This window comes from Bactrocera latifrons, unplaced genomic scaffold (assembly GCF_001853355.1).
Source record: "Bactrocera latifrons isolate USDA-ARS-PBARC rearing strain unplaced genomic scaffold, ASM185335v1 scaffold_74, whole genome shotgun sequence".
In the NCBI taxonomy this organism is placed as follows: domain Eukaryota; kingdom Metazoa; phylum Arthropoda; class Insecta; order Diptera; family Tephritidae; genus Bactrocera; species Bactrocera latifrons.
The window spans coordinates 284,844-305,417 of NW_017537423.1; the positions used below are offsets into that span (position 1 = coordinate 284,844).

At 34.2% G+C, this 20,574-nt stretch overlaps 1 protein-coding gene across 4 annotated transcripts in view; it reads left to right on the forward strand.

The window, feature by feature from the left end:
- LOC108976216 (AF4/FMR2 family member 4-like) overlaps positions 1 to 19,728 on the forward strand; it is a gene marked incomplete at its 3' end in the record, with an annotated part of 55,781 nt that extends 36,053 nt beyond the window's left edge. For 3 of the 4 annotated variants that reach the window (XM_018945161.1, XM_018945162.1, XM_018945160.1), the window contains 5 exon segments: positions 7,498 to 7,543; positions 13,880 to 14,227; positions 15,177 to 15,284; positions 19,271 to 19,452; positions 19,559 to 19,728. In XM_018945161.1, coding sequence (XP_018800706.1) covers positions 7,498 to 7,543; positions 13,880 to 14,227; positions 15,177 to 15,284; positions 19,271 to 19,452; positions 19,559 to 19,728 — 854 coding nt within the window. 4 annotated transcript variants of the gene reach the window in all.
- Between the last annotated feature and the right edge of the window lie 846 nt (positions 19,729 to 20,574).

The window sequence follows — 20,574 nt, forward strand, 5'->3', positions numbered from 1 at the left end:
AAAATTTTTTTTATTAACATAATTTTTTAAATTTGTCTTTAAATTATTTTCTAATTGTAAAGTTTTTTCCCTTCTCATACAACCAATTTTCCTTTGCTCTTGTAAGCTTCCACTGATAAATGGCCAATGAATTCATCTCACATTTTGTCGCCGCGTTTAACCACTTACCGATGCAACTCACATACATAATTGCCCAAAGGGAAATAGATCTGTGTGCGCGCAAGTGCCTCCCTTTCAGCACGTCCAAATGCCATTTATACTTGTAACAAATTGAATTAAAACGTAGCAAGTTGGCAAACGAGGTAAATAAACCCTAAGGATACGGAGGTCGCGCGAAGTTTTTAAGTGTAGGACATTTTTCGGCCGGCCATATCAATACTTGTGCAGAGCGGTGTTGAAAGTGAAAATAATTATTTTCATGCTTAAGAAAGGAGAAGGGGAAGGATGATAAGATGAAATATGGAGTTATGATTTTTCATAAGTTCGACGAATCGTTTAAGCGATGAGAGTTTAGTAAGCGAAATACCATCTCTCAGTGATTACACACTAGTTAAGTCGAAGTTTTTACGATTTTAATCGATATATGGTACCAAATACAAAGGGAGAGCTGTGGTAGATAGGGTGACTTCGATTTTCAACCAAGTATTTTTCGATTTTAGACCTGTCTGTTCGTAAGTTATGACTTTATGTTTTGTATACATAGTTTTGCTTTCAGTGAGCAACCAATTTTCTTATTATGTATTTTACCGCAATATTTCTGTACGCAAATCATCAACTTCATTCATTCTTTGACTTTGCCCTCCATTCATCACTATCTCTTTTGTCAATGCTGCATTTTCCAGTATTTGCTTAATTTCTTGCGCTATTGCATTATCTTGCCTTTTGACGACATTTTGAACTTTCCGTGCCATTTTCAATTTCATTATCTGCGAATGTTGGCCTTTTGCCTATACTTTACAGCGGTTTTCATTGCTCACGCACGTAGTGAGACATTTTCGCATGATATATGTACACAGCCACATACATATTGGGCGCTCATTTGGTGACATGCACCACATTGCCGATGCACCCTCTCGTTCGTATGATAATTCGAGGACGTACATATGTATGTCGTCTGAGCAGGTTCACCGACAGCGTAACGCTTGTGCGAGCATTTTTAAATTTATATTGGAGAAGAAGCAGACATTGTGACAATGACATACGAGACAATAACAACCATAAGCGGAAATATTGCAAAAGAAAAGTTGAAAGATGGGGGCATGATGAGTGAATGCTTGGTTTAGTGCCCCTGGCACAATCACAAAAGTGAAATGCAATGCTGCATATACCCGGGATGACTGCATGCCTGATTGCTGCACTACTAGTTGATCGTTTGAAGGTAAAAACGGCGACGGCACAGCACAGAACAGCGATAAAGACAGATAGTTGCAAAATCGAAATAAACTTTTGCTGTCGCACAACTGTTGAATGGTCGGCAACAATCAGTTCCTTTGCTACCAGGCATTCTCACGTGAGTGTGCACAGTTTACAAAGAGTTTTAATCGCTTACGCATTGCCTACTTAATCATTGTAATGAAGTGGAAGTTTTTGCCGATTTTCATTAAGCCCGTAATTCTAAAAGTGATTTCTTTCTTGCCTTTGTGTTCTAGAGTTGAAAATGCCTGAAATCAATCAGTTTTTATACTTTTGCAACCATTTCCTACACCTAACGGTTGTACGTATCAACTTCCGAAACTTGATAAGTGCGTTCCTTAGTACAAAAAAACGGACCACTGACACGCGCACAAATCACCATTAACCGAAAACATATAAAATGCCATAACTAAGCACTATATTAAGATATATTGGGTAGTCGATGCTGTCGTATGTCGGCAGTGCTACCAATCACAATTTGGGCAAGTAGAAAAAAAAGTTACGGGTGTTCAAAAATGAGTGAAAATAATGAAAAATTTTTGAAATTTTTGTAAAAAAAAACTGAAGAATGTCACACAAGCTACCAATGAAATTTGTTCGTGTAGCACAACAATGGTACGATCGCTTCTGTTCTGGAAATTTCGATTTTCACTGGTGAAAGTTTAACACTACATTTTTATTGACTGCATCGAAGAAATATTTTTTCCAAATATGTTAATAATTTTAATCTATTATGATCCCGAAAATATTCGGGATGCCGTGTCTGCCATTTGTGGATCCCGAAATGTAAAATTGTTACAAATTAAATATGCATGCGCGTAGTTATTGGTGCGACATTTCCCGGGCATTGAAGTGTACGTCGCAGCAAACGTGTCCGCATCTCCTGCTCTACTTTGCTTTAAAAAATATAGCACACTCTGCAAACGTTTGAGCATAACTGCCACGAGTCGACGGCAGAACGCACAAACAAGCGAACACTTAAAATATACACATAAAACTACTAGAGCAGAGCATTGCTGTTAGCGTGGCAGACAGATGGATAGACAGCCAGGCGGCAAGCTGCGCACTATGAGCGCTTAGTCAGTTGACCTAGTGATGGCATTTCAATGCCATTCGAAAGAAATAGAGGTTTTCATATCCATACATGTATATTTATACATATATTATATTTATTTTAGCAAGTGTATAACGTGTATCTAGGCAAATATGTTGAATGTTTGAGCGCGAACGTTTTTATTTATTGTTGCTGTAGCGCGTTTTACAGTTTAAAATGTGTTTATTTTTATATTACTGGTGAAATAAGCAGTTGTTTTAAAATTCATGTACGTAGTTTGGCCACATTTTTGTGAAAAATCACAGGTGTCAAAATAGTTACTCATACGCAGTGTCGCTCAACTCTTTTAGGCCATGAACTAATTTTAGTTGCTTATACGCTATGTGTCACCGATCTCTTTGTTTCTTTTTTACACATTTCTATGTATGTTTGCGTGTAATTATAATGTTTGGCGCTAATTTTTTTCACGGTAGCCATTTGCTGGTAATCGGAAGCAATCTGCTCATTACTTTATTGATACTTACTTACTTCCAAATTGGATTATGCATTCATAGTATAAATATGAAGTCAGCTCACTTTGCAAGCACTAAAAATTCTACGTGTAAAGGAATACTCCTGCAAACGCGTGTGCTTCCACACCAGCATACGTGCTAAATACGCCCAACGCGCCACCTTTTGCTGTGTACGCATATTGCTGTCATTTCCAATTTCGGCAGTACACAGCCAGCCACTGCGTGCACATTTAGCACTTCGACGGCGTCAGAAAAATAGAAGAAAAACTTGCTCTGCCAAAATTCTGTCAAAAATGAAAAATTATGCGCTACCAAACGGAAGTGTGTAAGGGTGTCCTTGGGAGTACTTTTTCGTTTTTTTGTTTTTGGCAAACTGGCGCCACTTGTCTCCGTATTGTCTGCGAAAACAGATCTGCCATAATTGACAATGAGCGTCGTCGCAGCGTCCACCCTCCAACCGGCAGCAGCTATTCCGTAGCACATAGGCTTTTGAGTGCACAGCGTGGGGTCACGCAGTGCGTGTGTTCCCATTTGTCATTTGTTTGCTGACCTCGCTATCATTATTGTAAATGACCTCAAATGGTGGTGGTGGAGATTAACGATTAATAAGCTTAGCTTGCTTGGCACTGCGGTCGTCGCGCCGCCGCCGCTAAGTGTTCAGTGGATTTACGCTTGTGAATTGGATTAGGTCTTATTGAGTAGCAATTTTCTTAGTTACCTCTGTACGCGTATGTATGTACATATGTAAGTATGTATATGTTTGCCTAGGTAACGCATAAAGTGCTGCGCAAAAATTAAGTATCGCATTAGATCCATTTTAAATACTCATTTTGAGTTGAATCGACATTTTAAGCTCGGTTTGTCAGAGGAGATCAAAAAAACTTATGTTTTTTTCCGCTTTGTACCTTAAAAATTGGCTGATAGACACCTCTAAAAAAGACTCGCAAGTATAGTCTCTTAATTGTAACGGTAGGGCCTTTCTTATAGATGTCAGTCAACCATTTCTTCAGAGTGCAAAGTGAGAAATGAATTTAAATTATTTAGTTTTTTTTTGACCCACCATAATATGTATCCTCATTTTTTGATTTACACACGTCGCATACAACAGATCGTTCAAAGCCAAGTCTTTGTATGGAAAACTTTTTTTTTTTCTTCACGAAATTTCCTAATCATTTTAATGAAAATTTATGATTTAAAAAAAAAATAGCGATCGTTAATTTATCGATTATGTTTATGGAATTGTGGATTATTCTTATAGCGTTATATTCATGAATTAATTGAATATTTTTAAGGTTCTATAAATTGTTTTTTTTTTATTTATTGAAATTTTCAATTATTTTTATGGATTTATTGATTATTGAGATTTACCAATTGTTTTTGAATTCCGATTAGTTTTTAGTATTTATCGATAATTTTTATTTATCTACTGACATTTTTTGTTATGGAATTACCAATATTTTTTATGTGTTGACCGATAATTTTCATGTGTGTATCGATATTTTTCATATATGTAGTTAACGATATTTTTTATGTGTTCACCGATAATTTTCATGTATTAATCGGTAATTTTTATGCATTTATCGAATTTTGTTTGTAATTATCATTGATTTTTTGTATTTATTGATAGTTAAGTTTAATTATTTTTCGATATTTTGTTTGTGAATATATCGATGAATCTAATTGCTATGAATTTACTGGTAATTTTTTTTTTATCTACGTTTCAATAATTTATTTTATCTTTGTATCTGTTGATTTATTTTATGAATTTATCCATTATATTTATGGTTTTATTGGATTTATCGAAATTTGACATGGAGGCAAGGCTACAATATCCGAACATATTTTCAGTTCGGACCATACAGCATAAACTGACCGATCAAAATCGAATATCCTAGATATCCTTTTATATCCCTTTGTGTTGGAAGAAAGGCACCTGTGAAGGGTATTAAAGCTTCAGTGCAACTGAACTGAGCGTTTTTTCCTGTTTCTTGTTGCTTCTGCTTTGAGTGTGAGCGCGCGCTGACCCACTACGAATACTGTTTGCATGCGGATTGCTACACTCGCCTTTACTTATGCAAGTAAATATTTGTAGGTAAAAACTCACATATGTTTCCATTTTATTTCTTTTTTGCTTCTATGTTTGTGCACACACGCTAGTGCCTAGGCACTTCTGCGCGCGCCATACTTTTATGTGGCTACGGCAACACTAGGCAGACATAGAGCAAATACTATTTTTTACACATAGTTACACAGAAAGTAAACGCTCATCCAAATGCACATGCATAAGTATTTGAGTAACTGTAACTGTTTAGCAAAAAAGCACATATTTTATACATTTGCCAGCTCCATGCTTAAATACAAATTCCTAGAGCGGGTGGTATACCTGTGTACGTGTGTGTGTTGGTTAGCCTCTCTAAGCTGTAGGTTATCAACGTATGTACATATGGTCTGCTGCGTCTGGCGCCGTTTAAGGTGTACTTGCAGGCTAATAAAAATACATATATTCAGATATCTATACATCTAGCTTGTGTTTTTGCCATTACTAATTCTGCTTGGCCTCAGTCGCTAGCCGCTATATGCTTTTAAGCTACATACATACTACATATACAGCTGTGCATAACTTGCTTGCATATAATTATACAAATCTTTTTCTTTTTTGGTCAAAAAAGTTTTTTGGTACTCCAAAGTTTGCTAACCTCAAAAAAAAAATGTGGGTGTACTATTGTATTGTAGATGTGCGTGTGTGAAAGTACATATACCAACTGCATATAGCCTCACCCGCACCGCTGTCATGTGTAACATTGTCCTTCATCCATTGCTGATATTAAATATTAAAGTTCTGTGCTGTCATTTGTTTTTCCTTTATTTACTTTTTTTTTTTTTATAATTTTCCCCGGTAAATAAAGCTTTCTGTGGCACTCCGCATACATAAATTGTGGGTGGCACTATTTTTAGCAACATTTTGTATGCTTAGAACTCAATTTAAATTCCCACACGAGTATGTGGTGGGCATTGGGCGAACACACACAGTTCAACAGAAGCGATACGACGTGGCGTCTGTATTTACGTTGAGAATTTTTGTTTGTTTATGCATGCAACATGGAGTATGGTGGCAAGTTGGTTTAGATTTTCGTTGGCACTTTAATGATAAGAGCAAACAAGTAACGCTAAATTCAGTTTCATATTGTAGCTGACAGCAGATGTGCTTGCAAGGTTTTAGAAGGGTTGCCAACCTTTGACTTTGAGCGAAAATATGTATATTAACTTGATTTTCATGTTATTGAAGGCTCTACGCTGAAGTAATATAAATACTTTTAGATTAAATTCTATGTTCTATAAAACATACACGTTTATTCAATTGTAAGCAACGAACATTTCTTGGAAATGCGGTTAAAAGTCGTGGAAATCAGTCGTGATATCAATTACATGCGTTATTATAGATTATTGTTTGTTATTATAGATTATTGTTTGTTATTATAGATTATTTTATTATTTATTTATTAATTAAAACTATAATGTTATTATGTCGATTATTTTATTATATCGATTATTTTATCATAAATAATATCTTGCAACGTCGTTTATTTTGTGAAACTACAGTTAATTTTGTGAATATATCGGTTTTTTTCACGAAGGCACCGATTAGTTTTTATTAATCAATAAAGTAATTTGTTTTGTGCAATTGAAAAAAGTTTAATTAATATAAATATCGATTATTTTATTATCGAAAATATTCCAGCCGTCCAGCTATTACTTCGTAAGCATGTCATTTATGGAAATACTAAATATTTAATGGATTTGTTGGGTTTTATATGGAATGTTTTATTGTTTTTTCTAAGGATTAGATTTTGTGGATTATTTTTTTATAAAATTTTTTTTATCACGAATATCAAACCACATGGATTATTTTATGAAAGTGTAAATTTTTGGTGGAAACACTGATTATTTTGATATTTTGTAAAATATTGTCGCAATTAATACTTTTTATTACATTGACGATTGCTTTCTCATAATATATCATTAATCGATTATTTTATTTAAATTTATCAATCAGTTTATCATGTTTGAATTTATCGATTATTTTGTGTCAATTTATCAATTATTTTGTCTGAGTTTATCGATTATTATGTGGATTTATCGATTATTTTGTGGGAATTTTAATTATTTACCGGAAATTTTTATAAATTTTCCAAAAATTTTCATGTATTTATCGATACTTTTTATATAATTGTCATTGATTTAATGCGTTTATATTATTTATCCGTATTTTTTTATGAATATACCGATAATTGTTATGAACTTACTAAATTTATATCTATTTATCAATAATTTTTTTTATCTATTATTTATTAAAATTATGAATGTATCGATTTATTTTATGAATTTGTCGTTTACTTCTTTGTAATTATCTATTATATTTTGAATTTTTCGACTATTTTTCACCTATTATGTGAAGTATAGTAATAATAAATAATTTTACCTTAAATTAACTTTGAAATCTCTCTTCTCTCTTTGCAGCGGTGGGCGTAGGTGGGGCATGTCCCATTCCCTGCCATCCGGCATGGTACGTATACTTTTCATACTAAATGTGTAGCAATTTTTTGTAGTTTTCTTTTAGTTTTTTAGCAAAGAAAAGTATAATTTCATAGAAAAACCTCTAACCTATTGATTTTCTAAAGAACTAAACTTTAATCTTGTTTCTAAGTAAATTTGTTTAGTTGAATTAAGCAAAAGCAAAAGCAAAATACTAATACATAGTATATTAATTAAATGAAATAGAAATATGTATTTTCGGGGCACACGCTTTTTCATATAAAGTTTTCTACTCGAGCAAAATATGTGAAAACGATTTTGTGCGAAACAAAAAACACTCACACAAGTAAATAAAAGTTTCGAGAACATTACAAAATAAAACAATTAGCAAATATCAACAACAACAACAACAATAAAACCAGCTTCATACAAACAACAACGAAGCAGATTCGTACCAATAACAACAAAAAATACAATTAGCAAACAATAATCACATCAGCAACAAGAACAATAACAACCACAAACAGTAGTGATTCAACAATCATGCAATCACCAACAACAAAACAACACCGATAATGCAACAAATAATGACAGAGAAAACTAAAGCGGTACAGTGAGCTATCCGACAAAGTGCCGGCTTACACACACAGCGACACACAAAAAAGTTGATTTACAGACTATTATTTATTCGATAGCATTTTTTAAATTTCCGATATTTTTTGTTTACGGTGTTTTATTGAATTTTCCATAGTATTACAACATTTTTTTTTATAAATAACTGTCGCGTTTTGCCAAATTTCAATTTATTTTGGGAAAATTGTGAAAAAATGCGATTTCTGTAATTTTTTTTTTTATAAACTTCTGATAAGCCTGTTCGAAAGAGTTTCGTGAAAATTTTTTGAAAAAAAAGTCTACTATTTATTTAATATTTCTCACTTTCATCATATTTTTCAATCGCCATTCCAGAACTCACTTCATCAAATTTCGCCTCGAAGCGTACATAACGTTGTGGTGCTGTTTACGAGCATTTTGGTTGGCTTCATTCCGCACGTTTTTGGCATTTGATTCAGCTGTATTAGACTGTGCATTGCTTAGGAATCACGATTGGCAGCTAGCGGTATGAGTTTCGCCACAACATGCCTTAACGGCTGAAAATTAAGTTGATTTGGATTTCGTGTCAAACTTCGGCGGTTGCTTCCCGGCGTTGTGTGCGATGTATGTATGTGTATGCGTATGCGTCATTTCACTTTTATGCTTTCCTTGCACAGTCTGAAGTGCGATAGAATTTGACGCCGTTGAAGGAGGGCAATAAATGTATGGCAAAACTGTTTATGCCAACCCGGTTTAGTATAAGTGTGTGTGTGTGTGTTAAGATTTGTGGCTGCCATCTAACGTAAAATATTTACAAGACATGCAAAATGCACATTAGACTAATTGCTCATAGAAGATTTGGTAGATAAAATCCTCATTTATTTAATGCGAATCGATTGGTGGTGGAGTTTAGACAAATATTTTTGGAGATTTTGCAAAAGAAAACATTTTTCCTGCCCCAAATTCTTCGTAATAACTGACATTAACGTGTGTGTTCTTGGCTCTCTTAAAACAATAATGTGTTAGCTTTAACTTCTTTTTTTTAACGCTGGTTGTCTGCTTTTTTAAGTTTTTCAAAGTTTGCAAGTTGGAATTCTATCATTTGAGGTCTTACACTCTTCGCATTCCGGACGTATGAATCAGCTGCGAGAATCAGCTGTTGACGAAAGGGTAGTAATTTATCACATTTTAACACGTTACTGTTTGCTTAAATTCAAAAAATGTATTTTTCTTTGTTTGCGTGTGTGTGAACAATGCCGCAAAGTGCATTATGAACTCGTTGAAAACTTTCCACACAACAGTGTCACATGTGGTCCCACTATATGGAATATCTACACACAGTTATGAAGAATCACATACACAGTTAACGGAGCTTGTATCCTGCATCATCCATCCATTTTCAATTTCATTTTTAGTTTCACTTTCACTCTTATAACTATTATCTACTACTTGTGTGCGTTTATTGAGCACGCTCCGTACTTTTGCTGTCCTATGCGTTCGTTGTTGTCGTCTGTTACCTCATTACATGTTTTTTACTTAACCATTTTAAGTTTTCTGATGTACTTTTGTGTGTATGTACATACATATGTATTTCAAAATGCGAAAATTTGTTAGCCTGGATGTGGGTGTGTGTGTTAGTATTTCAAAAATAAACTCAGTAAGTTCTAAAAACTTTCAATGTCAACTTATAACCAAATACCCTAAAAATTATGTCATGGACCTTTTGTACAAAGGCACACATTTACATCACGCTACACTGAGAGAATTGGAAAGACAAGTAATAACAGTCAGTGTTCAATTTAAAGAAAAGGTGGTAGGCTGGGCTAGCGAGCAATTCAGTTATGATTATGTCCAATTTTTCGATTATTAATAAAATTATATTGATTATTTTATGTAAATTAATCGATTATTATAAATTTTTTGATTTTGTGCAAATTTATCGATATTTTTGTGTAAATTTATCGATTATTTTGTATAAATTTATCTATTAATTGGCCTAAATTTTATTGATTATTTTGTGTAAATTGATCGATTATTTTGTGTAAATTTATCGATTATTTTGTGTAAATTTATGGATTGTTTTGTGTAAATTTATCGTTTATTTTGTGTAAATTTATCGATTATTTTAATTTCGGTTATTTTATTTGAATTTATCGATTATTTTGTTAAAGCAACAAATTTATTTATATCGTTTGGTGCGCTGGTCATTTATATTTCATAATTTTTCTTTATTTTTGCGCAGCAATGCGCAACTTGTGACTGTTTCTAAATGTTTATTAGCGAGTCCTGCAATTGCCTGATAACATTTCAAATGTGTATATACGATGTTCACACCTTTATAGATTTTTCTCGCTTTATGTATTAATGCTGTAACCGAAATTTCACGTTATCAACACACAACCGAAACTAAATCTGAGTTCCATATAAAGATCCGTATTTAATATGTGTGCCTTACTCTGTTAAGCGCACACCTACTGGCGCACACAGAATTCTTTGCCATTTTCTGTACTTGACTTCCTTTATAAAACTTTCTTGTGTTCGCACGTGTATTAACCCACATACACGCGCGCACGCACAAAACCACATCAGCCTATGTACAAATGGCGTGGATCTTTTGCTGCCATGCGCTCTACATTCGCTTTCATCGCCCAATCTTTCCCCCTCCCATAAAATGCAAGTCACCGTCACTTTGTTTACACTTCTTTGGCTATCTTCTGTCTTTCGTATTAATTTTTAATGTATGAAATTGTCAGCAAACAGTTGAGAAAAGTTGGATATGTGTGAATGAGCCATATACTGCCAGTGAGCTGATATTGTTGAAGTCTTTGAAGTGGACTCAAGGTGGGCGGTGAAATAAAAATGTTTTTGTTTTATTTCACCTAAGAAAACAGTCGCCAAGTAAGCTTTATTGACAGTTGGGTTCTTGGGTGTTTATTTTCATAAGCTTTGGAGGAGCGTTAGGCTAGAGAGAGAGAGAGAGCTGTAAGAGGTTTTGAGATGCAAGCGGTAGGTCATAAATAAAGTTTGAAATCCTTAAGAATTCATTGGAGAATTGTGCGTGGCTTATAACTTAAAGAGTGAGCGTGCTTAAAGAGACTCGTTTTAGGGTTGAATTTCCCATTTTCATATATTTACGTACGTATGTACTCTTTAAGCTTAGCGTTCTTTATTACCATAATTTTATTTTATTTGCTTAACCCGCTACACTAAAGACTCACAACCACTCCAACTCCAATTCACAATTTCCTCATGCAGCAATGCGTATATACAAATCTATTCGACACAACAAATATTTTACAAAATATAAAATTTTTTTATCAACTTTTTTGTGTGTGCCCCGACTCTAGAAGAAAGTTTTTTAAAAATTTGACAAAAATTTCTATTAAAAATATTTTTAAACTTTTTCCTTTATATAGAAACTGTCCTTTTTTTATTTTTCTAGAAATTAAGAGACATATCGTCACTTAAAATGCAAAATAATTAAACATCACTTTTCATACGTTTACAGGCGGAGAAAAGCGATATAATAGAAACCACTAATATTGAAAAAAATTTCAGTTTTGGTTATATATTGGTTATTTTGTCTGACAAAGATTTTCAATTTTTTTTTGATGACACGTTGTATTGCATTTTAGGTGACATTAAAATATTTCATTTTTTTTTTTGTTAGTGAGTTATAGTTTTCCATTTTCTTTTCAATTGTCTGAACTTTTTCGAACTTTGAGTTTATATTTCAAAACTTTCGGTTGACGAGTTTTTATTATTATTTTTTTTTTAGAGTTTTTGCCTTTATATTAATGTAAAACAATGTAATAATATTTTATTATTTATTTATTTTATTTTGTTGATTCTTTTATATTTGGCATACACAATTTTTTTTATTTCCACTAATTTCTTTTTATTTAATTTTGTGATTTGTGTCATACTATTTTATTGTGTTTTATTTCTTATTATTTTAGTACCTACATATCTGTATAACTTTCCAGCTGTTACTATGTATTATTTACTCTACTACTAATATTTATAACTAACAATCTCTATTGCTTATCTAATATTTAAACGAGCCTCTTCTACTTGTCAGCGTCGGTTTATACATATGAAAATGAAAATTTCAAAAGTTTTTCAACTAATTAAATTATAAAGTTGTTATTGTTATTGTTGCTACTGTTTATATTGTCTATTTAAGAAGTTCAATATTTTCTCACTTATGGTTACGTTAATCAATTATCACTATTAACTGGTAAAGCAAGTTAGCATTAAATTCCACATATTAAGTGTAGTATATATAATACATACATAAATATATTTTAAACTTTTTTCATATTATTTATTGAAAATTCAATAATTTTTGTAATAGTAATATAAAAATAATTCAATTCATGTTATTTTTTAAGTTTTACCATATTTTATAAGTAACTTCCAGCAATTGCTGCTCTAAACGAATTGCCTTGCCAATCTCTAAACACAATGTAAAACTTCTTTCGATTATCGTTTTCGATAATGTAGTGTCATATTCTCGTTGAATTTTCTAGTTTCTTTCGTGGCAGTAAAAAGTTATTTCCACATGCAGTAATTTCTGCTATATGTCTTTTTTAAAAGCGTATACACGCAAATATATTTATTTATAATATATAATGTGAGTGAAAATGTTAGTATCACCCGGAGTGTATTTTTATTGCTCAAAGAGAGAATTATTTCCAGCCGTTATAGTTAAGGCAAACATGAGCTGACTTGATTGAACACCCGCACACATGTCACATTAGTGGCTTCAAAAAATGGTTAAAATGCAATGTTGTGTTTACTATTATTTAATGTTTTTAAGTAATCAAAAAATAAAAATAATCACCATAACAAAGTTAAACTAACATTTATTTAATAATCGCGGCACTTTTATTCATGGCGCTTGATGCAAGTTTACTTTCTACATAACAGTTCGTGAATTAAAAATCATTACACTTCTATATTTAAATAGCACTTTTAGTAAATATTTCGTTTAGTTATAAATATTTAACTACATTTTCCGTTTTTATTTTAGCAGCGCGCGTTATAAAGCGTAAAGAAATACTAAACTAGATTTTAACGCATATTTCACAATACATTTTACTAGCAATAGCGTGCATTTTGTATGCCTCCATTTTTGTAGTGACTGAATTTGAATTTTATTGAATTATTTTTCCTAAACGTGTTGTTGTATTGTTGTGCATTTAGTTTAGTTTTTATTGTGGAGTGTTTTTTGTTTTCTGCAAATGGCCAAAGTTGAAATGAATTGATATTGATTAAAGCGTTAAATGTGTTTTATGCTGCATACAATTATTGAAATAACAACAAAATAAGGATTACATAATTTTCGTATATTACATATTACTTACTATTCGTTGTCTTGATCATAATGCATTTGTAATTTTTTTCCTTCACAAAATTTTTTCTGCAAATGTGTTTTGCAAGCGTTAAATTTGTCACCAAAAAACCAAAAACAAACAACAACATAAATTAAACAATATATAAATATCTAAACAAATTTTTTGTAATGTTAAAAAAAATTAATAATGCTCTTAAAAAACTTGCAACTGAAATTCTAATTAATAATTTAAATATTTAAAAAAAAAAATGCAACAAAATAATATTTTCAATACGTATGTATGTATGTATGTACCGCTCTACCAAGTGATATCCTTCAGAAAACAACTTGAAACAACTCAACTTGAACACTTGTATGAAAAGCAAAAGCGCCATCTATTGTATGTTCGTACCTTGTTTGTTTGAATTGATATTTCAGTCACGTTATGCGTTTTCACCGCAGGATACAGATTTCACCTCGTCGTATCCAGGTCCACCAATGAATCGGCGCGGTTATAACGATTTTTCAGGCGGCGGTGGCAGTATGGGTGGTGGCGGCGGCAGCGCCATGGGTTCCATGAACAATATGGCGCCCGCCGCCAGCACAAATTCACTGAATTGTGGCAGCGGTGGCGGTGGCGGTGGCGGAGACGGACTAGGCGGCGGCTCGAATGGCACAAATCTAATTGTGAACTATCTACCACAAGATATGACAGATCGTGAACTCTATGCTTTATTTAGGACAATCGGTCCTATAAACACTTGCAGAATAATGAGAGACTATAAGGTGAGTTAACCAATTTAATATGTTAATTTTAAGAAATTACTTATCAATTATCCCAAACTTTCACAATACCGACAGTATTCACATTTTTCAGTATTTGTGTTCCCACAACACCTAGGTTAATAGATTAATACCACAGCTGTTTTCACATCATTCAATTTACTGTAATATTTAATATTATACTCAAATTCAAATTTGACCCGGACTACTCCATTTAAACTGCGTAGTTTCCCATTGCTTTCCAAAAATATACACTTTTCCCGAATTTAATTTAACACTCAATCATATTTGAATGATTTAATGCCACAATGCCAGTTAGTCGGCGTTCTTTTTTCATTACTTGTTTCTATATTTACTTTATCCATTATGAATTCATTTATTCACTTTGCAAAGTTGATTTTTTGTGCAAACTTTTTTGCATACTTTTTTTTCGTACTTTTGCATTTGAAGTGTCAACTGTCAGCTGTCAAATTTAATGACACACACCAAACGCGCGCGCAAATTCTGCGACGTGCTAAGCGTACGTACGTAGGTAGTGAGTCCTCCGTGCGCCTTTCACTGCATATCAAACACTTCAGCAGGATTACTGCGACCACGAACACACACACAGATACAAAACACAGCTGTCATGGTAGCAATCTGCTTGATGGCCTAACTATCTGTTTGGCTTCCTACCATACAAAACATACATATTTAGGTATAGAGTCCATCCAACCTGCCTCCCATCTACCCACCACGCAGAAAGTACTGCGGCATGCCGCTCAGCATTTTAATATTATTACACTGATGGATGTTGACGATTTGAATGTCGGCTGAAGTGCGCTGCAGTGCTTTTCCTTTTATCACTCATCCGTTTTTTTTATTATTTTATGTTATAATTTTTGTGTGGCAATTTTTAATAAATGTTATTTAATTTCCGTTTCTTTATGCTCTTTTTATCCCTCAAATATAGACTGGTTACAGTTTTGGTTACGCTTTTGTTGATTACGCTTCCGAAACGGATTCACAGCGAGCGATAAGAAGCTTAAACGGCATTACAGTGCGCAATAAGCGTTTAAAGGTGAGTAAAAACATTTTAATATTACTTATTTAAAAATATTTTATTTTACCACGAAGTTTGTAAAACTACATAATCCTCGAAGAAATCGTTCAGATCGGACTACTATAGCATATAGCTGTCATACTAACTGAAACATTTTTTGTAACCGTAAGAAATGCATCGGTGCTACCGAAGCTCATTTTTTTCTTCTGAATTTCGAATAATATTTACTTAAGCTTTTTACTTGAAGTTTATTAGTTATGTTGTTGTTGTGAAAATTTTGTTGCGATTTAATGCAGCAAGCGAGCAAGTTCCGCCCACTCTGCGGGTGGCCTTTGCTGCGAACTGCTGATTTTTTATGAACACTTGGTCAAAGGTCAAGTGAGTAGCAGCGGCGTATCGCAGCTGGCGCACTTGTTTGCTCCAATTTCAATGCGCCGTGCTATCTAACTGCAAAAAAGTGCAAAGAAATCGAAAATGAGAAATACACTGCAAAATGCTGTGCAAAAGGATGGAATAGTGAACAATTAAAAATCACTAACAACCTTTTGCTGTGGCAATGTGCCGCGCTCTGCCCCGCCGTCGCTTTTACTTTCTAAGTATTTCATTTCATATTGATTTCCTTTTGTGTTGTATATTGAAATTTCGATTTAAATTGTAGCTTGAAGGTTGGTTTGGGAAACGCACTTATATGCCTTAGGGTGATCAAAATTCGGACTTAAAATATTTCTAAGACTTGCAATAGATAGGCTCGTAATTGAAAGCAACTTTAAGTCCGATTCGTCCGAAGACACGTAAGCTTAGAGTTGTGGAGTTCTTCCTCTTCCTCTGCTTCCCCCAGCGGGTACTGCATCGAATAATTTCAGAGCTTGAGTGTTTTCGTCCGTTTGGACGACATGACCTAGCCAGCGTGGCCGTTGTCTTGTAATTCGCTGAAGTATGTCAATGTCGTCGAATGGAAATACTCGCCGTGGCCAACGCGCAAAGGACCATAATTCCTCCGCAGAACCTTTCTCTCGAAAACTCGTAGCGCCGATTTATCAGATGTTGTCATCGTCCATGCCTCTGCACCATATAGCGTACGGGAATAATGAGTGACTTATGGAGTTTTGCTCTTGTTCGTCTAGAGAGGACTTTTGCCTACTCAATCCGAAGTAGCACCTCCAAGTTATACGAAATTGTCTACGACTTCGAAGTTATCACTGCCAACAGTGACGTGTGTGTCTAGTCGCGAGTGCGACGACTGTTTGTTTGGTGACAGGAGATATTTCGTCTTGCCTTCGTTCACCACCAGACCCATTTGCTTCGCTGCCTTATCTGTTCTGGAGAAAGCAGAACTAACGGCGCGGTTGTTAACGACAATGATATCAATATCATCAGCAATGGTACCTTCTCAGTTTAGTTCTGCAGCTCGAATTGTTTTCTCGAAAAGTAGGTTGATGAAGAAGTCATGTTGCTCAACGTCAATTTACACAGTCGTATTAGTTATCAAATTCAGACATCGCGACATAAAGGCAGCTCTTTTTCGTGCTGTGAAAAGCAGCTTTGAAATCGAAGAGGTGTCGGAGTCGACACGCATTCTCTTTTCACGGGTCTTTTCCAATATTTGGCGTATGGTGAATATCTGATCAGTTATTGATTTTCCAGGCCTGAAGTCACACTGATAAGGGGCAATCAGTTTATTGACGGTGGGATTTAATCTTTCACACAATCCGCTCGGTAGAACCTTATACGCGATGTTGAGGAGGCCTGTCGCACGGTAGATGGCTCACGTGCCATCACTATAAACTAATTCTTTTGGCCTAATAGCCCAATGTGATGTCTCGCAATGGAAAAATTTAGGGCATTCATTAAAGTTATTTTCATTATGCCCAATTCATAGTACAAAACCCCTAAAACAGCTTTCGTTAAAACGATTGGGGTGCAAAGCTGCAAAACTAATCCCGTCCAGCGTAGACTAACCAGCCGTTCCTTTTTTGTTTGTCACGTTGTAAAAAATTATGTGCCACCTAGGGCACTTCCTCGTTAAACTCGCTTATGATAGTTATTGCCTACATTCAGGCGCAGCCTAAAAACAAAAAAAAAGCAAGTTTTATGCTTGCAACGTCAAATAATCGCAATGATATGCAACTTATTTGGAAATAAAAATGAATAGACTACATCAATATTTTTGAAACATATAATTTCACTGGACTACACTTAAATTGTGTATTTCTAGCTCACAAGCATACTTTAAGGCGCACAACCTACATAGGCCAGTAAGCTTACGACCTATTTTTAAATGCCTCAATTTCACTTGTATACTCATACCATTTCATTCGTCATTCACATTCTATCCTGTAAGAAGTAAATACCGCCGCATTTTTGGTATTTTATTTTCAATTTCATTTTATTGTGGATAAAAATAGAAAATCTGATACTGTCTGTGAGTGCACAGCAATGATGAGCCATGAATGCGCACAAAAATATAGTTAAAATGAATTGAAATGAAGAAGAAAAATAGAAATAAACTTGAAATCCTTAGAGATTTGGCCAAGTGTGCATTTGTGTGGGTTTGTGTTGAGGCAAGCGACATCAAGTGAAAAATGATAAAAAATTTAACGAAACATTCTTACAGTTCATGAAGCGCACGCAAGCGTAATATTAGGTAATTTTGTGGGCGCAGGTATGAGGGCGAGCTGTAAACAAGTGCAGCTCTAAAATGCAGTGTTTTTAAATAAAAGTTGTTTTCTTAGAGGCCTGAAACTTTTATTTTAAAGACATAAAATACAGAAAAATAATAATAATATTTAAAATTTTTTGATTTCCAGTTATTAATAAATAAATTTCATGAAATTGTACGTTTAAAAATAATTTCAATCGCGGGGTATATGATATCGTGACGCCGTTAAATCAAAGCCATTCTATCGGTACCATTTATAACATCACCTTTGGCAGCAAAAACACCTAGTCAATAACTCGCCGAATATTGGATTAGTCGCCACAGTCATAGCAAATTTTTTCGGCAAAGACCATTGAATGGCATGCACAGACAAAAAATAGTCTAACGTAGACACATCACATAACTTAAGTGACCAAAAGCCAAGTCCATTTTTCGATATCACTGTTCTCACCAAATATTAGACTCTTTAGTTTACGCGCTGTATTCATAGTTGATTCATACATATCGATATGGAAGCCCAAGGAGTTCTTGAATTATATGTATATAAGAGTCAATTGTGGACAATACATCCTCACCGATTGGAAGTTGCACCACGACAACGCCCGGCTCACACCGCCTTTCTTGTAAACAACTACCTAAACAAAGCCGGCATAAATATTTATATGCAAATAGAGATACAACGCGGTTTTAAATGATACCCACCCGCGAAAGTGCTTATTTATTTATCTATAGTTCATCAATGTCATTTATTCGTCTAGCAGCAATTTTGACACATTCACTTCAATTCAATATGGCAGAGACAATGTGTCAACGATATTGTAGTTGCTTCACAGAACAAACAAAAATAAAAATCATACAAAGTGTATATCGACCGATACACACAGACGGTTTCGACTGCGTTCACAATGTATAAATAGTAATGCAGATCGGGCGGGAGCTCATTGACAACAAATCTAGCCAATGATGAATGAAAAGAAACAACAATTGTCAAGCTGCTGCTTCTCGCGCGGCGTGTGTAGGATGCGTCGAAGCTGGAGCAAGGCTAGGCATTCGCTGTTCTCAACCGCCCTAAAATGTAAACACGCTGAGAGGGCTGAGTGGAATTTGGTTATGGAAAACGTTTGATTGCTTTGCTATGATTTCACTCGCTTTGTGATTTCTTTTTGTTGTCACTTTTCTTTACAATTTGATACGATGTTTGTGGCTCTCGTATTGTGTAATATATACACAAAGTCATGGCCATGCTTTGCCATTTAAATAGTATTTAAATACGGTCGTTTGCAACTATGTTTACGTTTTGCTATCAGCTGATTTGACAAGTAAATTGTGTTTATTTGTTTTACAGGTTTCATATGCTCGTCCTGGCGGTGAATCGATTAAGGATACCAATTTGTATGTTACGAATCTACCACGTACAATAACCGATGATCAATTGGATACCATATTCGGTAAATATGGCATGATTGTACAAAAGAATATACTAAGAGACAAATTGACGGGCAAACCACGTGGCGTTGCATTTGTCAGGTGAGTTCAAACGTTTCCCTTTATTTGTAAGTTATAATTTTTTTAGGAAATATTCAACGGCATTAGTCCACTCACACATGCTTCCAATTGGCACCTACCGTTATAGATTCAATAAGCGCGAAGAAGCGCAAGAGGCAATTTCCGCTCTGAACAATGTCATACCCGAGGGTGGATCTCAGCCGCTCACTGTACGCTTAGCCGAGGAGCATGGCAAAGCGAAAGCGCAGCAATACATGTCACAGCTGAAATTGATTGGTGGCGGCGGCGGCGGCGGTGGTGGCGGAATGGGCGGTCCACCACCACCCCCAATGAATATGGGCTACAACAATATGGTGCACAGAGGTAGACAAAATAAATCACGTTTCCAAAAGATGCATCCCTATCATAATGCACAGAAATTCATTTAAACGATGAAAAACTTTTATTAATTAATCGTACATAGTAGTAGTGTATGTATGATGAATATGAACGATAATAACTTTTGCTGGTGTAGAGCAGCGCAAAAAGCAGCGCCTTTGATGATGTTGATATAAGAGTTTTTTCTTTATTTATGTTTTTTTTTTGTTTGGCAAAGCGAACGCATGACGCATTTTTAGAGACAAACAGACGGTCAATGCATGAAAGCGTGAAAAGCTGAGCAAAGAAGAGATAATATAATAATATTTTAAAATATAAACGTAATATAAACATTTTTCCCTAAACTTTAAAGCTAAATAATAATAAAAAAAAAACACAAGCAGACGTTAAATGACGTTAATATATAATTTTTTTTGTAATTTTTTGTTTAATGTTTCTTATACCGTACCGTACGTAGAGATCTACTATAAAAGAAAATACGATAATACAATAATAATCCGTGTGGCTTTTGTTTACGAAACACTTTTGCTGATATACGCAAAGTAACGTCAAAACCGAGCCTAATGAAAGCCTAAATATTTCTTTCTCTTTTTTATTTTACCGGGATGAGTATAAGGTATATAATATTTAAGGGGTCTGCTGATTATCAAGGTTGCGGCAATGTTTAAGGAATATTTTTTTTATTTGCTGAAATAATTCATTTAAGCTGAATTAAAACACACAAAGAAATATTTTTAATAAAAAATATTAATAGTAAAATATAAA